Source organism: Heterocephalus glaber, unplaced genomic scaffold (assembly GCF_053883595.1).
Source record: "Heterocephalus glaber isolate CG9 unplaced genomic scaffold, H.glaber_assembly_v1.0 deba00000122, whole genome shotgun sequence".
Taxonomy (NCBI): Eukaryota; Metazoa; Chordata; class Mammalia; order Rodentia; family Bathyergidae; genus Heterocephalus; species Heterocephalus glaber.
In genome coordinates this window covers 13346251-13353988 of record NW_028258138.1, presented here as the reverse complement: position 1 = coordinate 13353988, position 7738 = coordinate 13346251, and the positions used below count along the sequence as shown (strand labels likewise).

Sequence of the window (7738 nt, the reverse complement as noted above, 5' to 3'; positions counted from 1 at the left end):
AGGACACTTTAGCACACAGCAGGAAGTGCTTGTTTATTGAGCAATTTTGCATGCTGTGGTAACTCAAAAAGATACAAATATATTTACCAAGATACATTCAAGCTGGGTGTGGTGGTGCATGCCTGTATTCCCAGCACTCAGGAGGCTGAGGCAGGAGGATCACCGTGAGTTTGAGGCCAGCCTGGCCTACATAGTGAGTTCAAGGCCAGCCCGAACTACATAGCAAGAACTTGTCTCAAAAAAATAAAACCAAACAAAACATAAAAATGGTATAGACAAATATTGATTATCAATCTTAAACAGTATATATGTTTAAATACATTATCCTAACCATTTTCATAAACATAGTCTAGGAAAACAAACAGGGCTAGGGATTTAGCTCAGTGGTTCCACTGCCTGCCTTGCAAGCACAAGGACCAGAGTTAGATCCCTGGTACCAAAAAAGAAAAAAACCCAAACAAACAAGGAAAGCTAAGAACTGGTTTAAAGATTTAAATGATGCATGGAATAATGACTAAATATTTATGTCACTGTATAGATTTTATGTATTTTATTCAACTCTCTTCTTTCTAGTATGATTTCTAAGAAGAAGCTAATTGTATTTCTTATTCTAATTTCACAGATAATATACACTCCTTGGTTTTTTAAAATTGCACTTTGCTTTGTGGTAATTTGAATGTGATATATCTAGGTATAATGTTTTCTTGTTTTTATATTTTTTAATCATGTTTCCTGCTTCCAGAATCCCTGGTTTGGTGTTCTCCATTAAAATTTGAAAGTTTTCAGCCATAATGTTCCTTCAATTATACTTTGTTTTTTACTTTTTTTTCCAGTATTCCAATTAAGAATATCTTGCACTGTTTGAAATTGTCTCATAGTTCTTGCGTGTTCTGTTTATTATCATTATTATTTGTTTCTCTTTGCATTTCAGTCTGGGAAAGTTTATTGACCTACCTTCAAGCTCACTGATTCTTTTGTTGGCTATGTCTTACCTGGTAATGAGGCCACAAAAGAAGTCTTTCATTTCTCTCTCACTGTTTCTAATTTGCAGCATTTTGAAAATTCTTCCTTGGAATTTCTGTCTCTGCTTTCATTGCTCATTAGTTTTTATAGGCTGTCTCTCTCTCTCTTTTTTTTTTTTGAACCCTGAACATATTTATCAGAATTACTTTAAATTTCTTGCCTGATCATTCTACTATCTATATCATCTATGTCTGGGTGTGATTTCCATGCTAACTGTTTTCCAGGAGATTGTGGTTTTATGGCTCTTTGGTATGCATTTTATCTATTATTCAGTTAGTTTTGTTTTGTTAAGTCAGCCATGCTATACTCAATAATAGGAACTGCGATAAATATGCCTTTGTTGTGGGGTTTGAAGTTCATCTAGCTAGCAGCTGAGCTGAATTTAGCATTTTCTGTAGTTGTAGGTGTCAGAGACGTCCTATTTCTCCAGCATCCTTGATTCTGTTTCTCTACTTGGCTTTTGGCTTTCCTAGGTACTCCTCTTCAGTAAGGACCTGCATAACTTAGCTCTTTTATTTGTAATCCACTGTTATTAAGCTAGAGCCTGGTTGGACTGCTGGATAGGCAGAGGAGAGGAAGCATTCTATAATCTTGTAATTAAATCTCAGATATTTAAATGGACTATGTCTCTGAGCCATGACTATTCAAATGTTTCTCATTCTTACCCTCCATCAGTTAGGTAAGTTGGGAGACCTAATGTGGGCGGGAGAGGGAGAAATGTCCCCCCTTCAGGCTGGCTAGGCTTTGGACAACTCTCTTCTTGAGGAGAGCAGGAAATGTTATGGAGAAGGTTCTGGGTCTTGCCTCCTGAGGTAACTCTTCCCCTCTTCCTGACAGGACCAAGAGAAAATGAAAACTCAGCTCTTTGTCATGAGAAACTGGTGGGATCTCTAGAAGTGAAATCCATAAAGTGTGGGGCATCCTCAGGACTGTGGCCTCAGGAGGTTCTCATATTCACTCTAGTCCACACGAAGATTCCAGAACTTTCTCAAGATTGTGATGTCAGTGTTCCAACCAGGTTAAGGCTGCAGTAGCTTTTGATCAAGAAAATCTGGGGAAAGAGACTACTGGTATGCATAGCAAGATGAATACTCTTACAGCTGTAATATTTAGTAAAAGAAGCCAGATAGAGATACTCTAGGTAGATACTTTTAGTTTAGTTTCATTTTTAAGATGCATATTTTGCTAATTTAACAAGGGTGAGAGAATATACTTCACAAATTAAAACAATATTAAACTCCAAAGACATGAATATTAACCTTTTGGCAGAACTGGAATGTCTAGAAGCCCTGCAGGTATGCAAGGAAAATAATAGTCTTTAGGATGGAATTAATAGCTTTTCCTGCTGGACAAGACATATGGCACTGGTTCTGAGCCTTAATCTTGCTATATAAACTCCCTGACACTAAGTAGAGAAAACCAGTTATTATTGTCATGGTGCTGTTTTAAAAACCCATTCTAGTTTTCTTGTTTGGCTCATTTGCCTGGGTGTCCTGGGTATTTTGTGTTGATGACATCTACACCTTTTTTGGAAGACTTTCTCATTCCCTCTCCCTACCCCCCCCCAGAACCTAATGAATAAATCACACCTTGACTAAGCCTACCTTTAGTAATATACACTTATCATTGATCTTAAACTATTTTAACATTATTTTAAAATGAGGTTTGAGTTGGACTGTTGTAAAGACATTAATTTGAATACAAGTCACCATGCCTAAGATGAAGGCATTATTCTGACTTCTGACCCCTACATTAGTTCTTCCTGTTCTTGAATTATAACTGGGATTTGTCCTATGGTAAATGACTGCCACTAAACTATAATAATTCATGGCTGTCTTGTCCCTTTCTGTGTCTTGTATGTGGGACATGGTTCTTCCTAACAGTAAGCAAGTAAAACTTTTTTGATGAATAGACAGGCAAGTTCATAACTTAGACTGTGTTTTAAAAGTAAGGATGAGTTTTCAAGCAGACTGTGCAGAAAGGCAACCAGTTCTTAATGAGTTTTGCAAAAGGTGGGTGATTATAAAAAAATATATGTTTGTGAACCTACATGTAAGACAAGATTGCTGGAGTTTTCAGTGTGTGCAGCATTAACAGAAGGGAATGGATCCAGACAGGGGGTATAAAACAATTAAGGAAAACAGATATCATGCTAGTAAGGTGTTTTTGAATTTATCTTATGTGAATAGATCATAAGAGCCATTGGGAGCTTAAGCAAAAGCTTGTGGGTAAATCTGCAATTAGAACATTCTTGTGGGAGTGTGTTCACTAAAGAAATAGATAAAGTCATATCACTGCTACTCTTAGCTTTTCACCATAAATTCCACCAAGGACTTTGGGGATTTCTCATGTATTATTATTTATTTCTCTTTGCATTTCAGTCTGGGAAGGTTTTATTGACCTACCTTCAAGCTCACTGATTCTTTTGTTGGCTATGTCTTACCTGGTAATGAGGCCACCAAAGAAGTCTTTCATTTCTCTCTCACTGTTTCTAATTTGCAGCATTTTGAAAATTCTTCCTTGGAATTTCTTTAGACTTCTAAACAGCTTGAGGAACAAACCATGGAGCCCTCCTCTTGTGTCAGATAAGGAGATTTGGTTTAGTATCACCTGTCCCAGGCATTAATTCTACAAACAGTTTAGGATGTTTGCTTCTCTGTTACAAGGAGGTAATAATTTAAAAAAAACTTAGATTTTTAATTTCATTTCATTTATTATAGTATGAATTAAACACATTCTTCCCATAGCCAAGCAACATAGAATAGCTTTGTAAACCAAATTTTTATATCAAGCAAAGATGAAAGCAAGATTAGATGTGCAAAGACATCTTGCATTAAATCAGGCACAGAGAAAACAAGAAAAAAATAGTTGCTGCTAGGAGAGAAGCAAAAGTCCATGGAGTTTGAATTTTGCTCCCGGATCTTCAGCATGAATATTCATTGGGCAAAGAAGCTACTGGGCTCCCTGTGCAGAGCAGGATGCATGGCAGGGGCTGACCACAGAGGTCAGAGGTTGGCAGCCAGAGGAGAGAGGCTGCACTGGCCTGAGGCCGCTGCTCACAACGTGAACCGTTTGAGGTCTGTAGACCACGGAGCCAGAGGGTTGACATCCATAAGGCAGGACGCTCAGAGGTCGGCCAGGGCTGGAGAAGCACAGTATGGGGCGATAGCCACTGGACACACTGCCACTGGACACACAGCCTGCAGGCTGGAAAGTATTGACCAGGGGACTCAGAGGATGACAGCTGCTGGACATGTAGCTCAGAGGTCTGTAGGACACTGGGATGCTGGAGCTGGAGATGAAGGATGAAGCAGGAAGGAAACTGCCTCCATGGCAGGGCCTGTGCACGTAGTGACCAGTGGATGAGCAGCAGGCAGCCCCACCAAGGCTGGGGGCACACGGGGCTGGCTGGCAGCTGGTTGACTCCTCACAGGGCCCTTGGGAGTAGTCAGTGAACCAGATGCTGTCTTGACAGCTACTGGGTAAGTACAGGATCTCCCCACCACTTACACTGGTTGAGCAGAGGGCAACAGCAGGGTTGAGAGGAACATGGCAGGAATTTCTGGGAGATTCTGAGCTGCAGTTTCCAGAGCAGGAGTTGCGGCAAGACATAGTCAGATGTGGAGAACAGGCTGCGGTTGAAGGAAAGAAGTGAGTACCTTCAGCTTCATTCTGACCCTCACCAGCTTGTGCCTTTATATATCCTTAGAGAGAGGCGGTTCTGTGTACAGACTCTTCCTCCTTCTTGTATGAGGCTGCATCAGAACTCTTCATTAAGAGGCCCTCACTTCCCATAAAACCAAGTGCTTCCTGCAAAACCTTCCATTGATTAAGTGTACCCACCCATAAACCAGTGTGCCTGAATTTTAATTGTATCGCTGCTTAAATTAGCCAACTCAGACACTTTTGAAGGCCATGAACTTACTCTACTGATCCAATTTTGCACAAACATTTTAAAAGTTCCTCTCTTGAAATCGTCCTCAAAAGTTGTAGTATACCTCTTTGAACAAGTGGTCAATGATCTCTCTTTAGGAGCAAAATACTATTCTTTTTAAAAATTACACATTGAAGCAAAACTTTTAAAAAAGTGAAAATCCTTATACTATGTGGCAGAAAGAGTTTAAACTCCTGCAATGAGAAAGATTTCAGTGCTTCATTTCATTACACAATTTTAGACAAAATGGACTTTCCATCAAATGACTTTATTCAGGAAATCTCTGCTCATTTTATTCATCTACTCATAAACAGAAGCAAGTTGAAGCTTGGCTTTGGACTAAGATATATTTAAATTTAAGAAATATATTTAAATTTAAGAAAATAAAGTTGGTCTTAGTTAATATTATAGATTTTGATGTGAACAAAAGCAATAAATAGAGCCATTTAAAGTTGGACAACATGGCATTTTACACGATTATTACAGACTTAATGAATATCAACAGAAAACAATCTTTTTTTTCTTTTATTTTCTTTATGCAGTGCTGAGTATTGAACATATCTAGCCCCTTTTATTTTTTATTTTGATAAAAAGTCTTACTAAATTTCTAAGTTGCCCAGGCTGAGCTCCAGGTTTCTTGGGATTTTCCTGGGCCAGCCTTGGGGAGTACTGAGATTACAGGCAGGTGTGTGCTGCCATATCGAGCCAAAATTATTAATCTTGAATTCTTTGACAAAATGGAGTATACTGATTAAGATAATGATGTGTTTTGTTTCCTAGATGGATTCTGACATCAGTTTCCAAAAGAAAGTTTCTGAACTGCTATACATAGGCAGCAGCATCAGAATAAAGGTACAGTTTTCCTAAGCTCCAGTACTTTCAGTGCCATTTGGGAATTTATACTTATGTAAAAATTGCTTTAATAATGTTTGATTTTGCTTAGTTTCAACGGACCCACTGTAATTTTCCTATACTGACATAACCAGTGACTCCAATGGCTATTTTAATAGGAATTTAAATTATCTGCTGAATCTAAATTCCATTTCCCTTCGGCTAAAAATTCAATTTAAATCTCAACACTTTCTTCTATTTTAATGTTCAGTGGACACAGGCACACTCATCAAGTTCCCCCTTGTCCAGAGAATAGAAAATCTGAAGTAAAAGATTGGTTTGTCCATGAGGCAATATGTATTTTACTAGCAAGGGTAGAAATATGAAAATAAAAGGATGTGGTCTCCAAGGTCCTACACTAACATGCTGAAATCACATCTGTATTTTAGGTCAGAGGACATCCCTCTTTGACAACATGTGTCTGATGAGACTGGGGAACCCTAGCACCCCCATCCCACCCCAGGGCCTCATGCTGGGTGCTATGCACACAGCTGCCATAGTCCTCTTGTGAAATCCTGGATGCATAGGTGCATAGCATAGTAATAGGTACAGCCGTATCCAATTGAACACTTACCCAATTTATGTGTTGATGCTGTTTACATCTGCCCTTCTGTAATACAAGGAAGAGCCCAACATCTGCCTCATGAGCACATGGATATAGCGTGCACGGTAATGCAGGTTCTGTGTGTGCTCTGTATACACATGAATATTTTCCCTGAAGAGAAGGTGTGGGATAAGAGGAAGCAAGGTTTTGTTTGGTGCCTGCTCTCAGATATACATTGTTGTATCAGTACTACATAAGAAATATCACTTGATTCTTATAATTCTGGGCAGCAAATTTTACTATTTCAAGTATTCATATGAGAAAACTGGAAATTTAAAATGTTACCAACAGCAGATATGAAGAAAAATATTTGAACAAAGACTGTTCTACCTTTTCAGTTTGCAGGTTCGTGTCTCCAATGACACCATATCCATCTTTATTTTTGTAGCATCCCCTTGCTTATCTGTGTTTATCCTACTCTTCCTGTCCTGAGGAATAATTTTAAAATTTTATCTATTATTCAGATATCAAGGTAAGTAGCTCCTTCATAAATACTTTGCAAACCATCCCTGTCAACCTAAATCTGTCCAGTGTTTAAATGTGTATAATTACCATACCCTATAATAGCTTGTCTCACTTTCTATCTGCCTCCCTCTCTCTCTCTCTCTCTCTTTCTCTGCACACCCCCGCCTTTCTCTCTCCTATTCTCTGGAAAAATATTCTATATTTAAATATGTTATACATAGAACTATGATTACCTTCTATTCATTGAACCCTTGTTATGCTTATTATATTCCAGATACTTTTCTACATGTTTTGCATGTATTAAATGACTTAATTCTTGCAACATTTCTGGTTGAGTAGGTATGATCATTGTTATTAATATATGTAAGAAAACAATCTATCTTTAATATTTGCATTTCATATCAATTGTGAAATATAACTTTAAATTTATTTATCAAATGAAAATCAACATTTACTTAGTCAATAATTTATTTTATATGTCATTCTCACAATCTATCTTCATCTGGAATAGCTGTCTCATAAGGAATATAAAAGAACACAAGGTCAAGAATAAGTGGTGGGGTTCATATTTCTCATCAAGCTGTTCTCCTGCCTATTCTAGCATTTCTGACTACTGCTGAATGAGCTGTCCACTTTAGAAAACCAGGTGTTCTTGAAGGGTAAACAAGCAGTGGTCCGAAGGGGTCTGTCCTGTACAAGCTATCTTCTTCAGGTTCACCTCTTTGCAGATCCTGAAATCAAGATTTCAATAGCTCGATGCTGCTGGTATCAGGTTGACCCTCACATACAAGAAATTTGTTATACAACTTTCTAGAGTAGGC

The 7738-nt window shown here is 38.2% G+C and overlaps 1 protein-coding gene across 1 annotated transcript; it reads right to left on the bottom strand.

Moving 5' to 3' along the window:
• Positions 1-3329: 3329 nt before the first annotated feature.
• On the bottom strand, positions 3330-4855 carry Krtap26-1 (keratin associated protein 26-1). The gene has a single exon (XM_013071421.3). It carries the CDS (start codon positions 4633-4635, stop codon positions 3976-3978), a length of 660 nt encoding a protein of 219 aa, XP_012926875.1. The 5' UTR covers positions 4636-4855; the 3' UTR covers positions 3330-3975.
• Positions 4856-7738: the final 2883 nt, after the last annotated feature.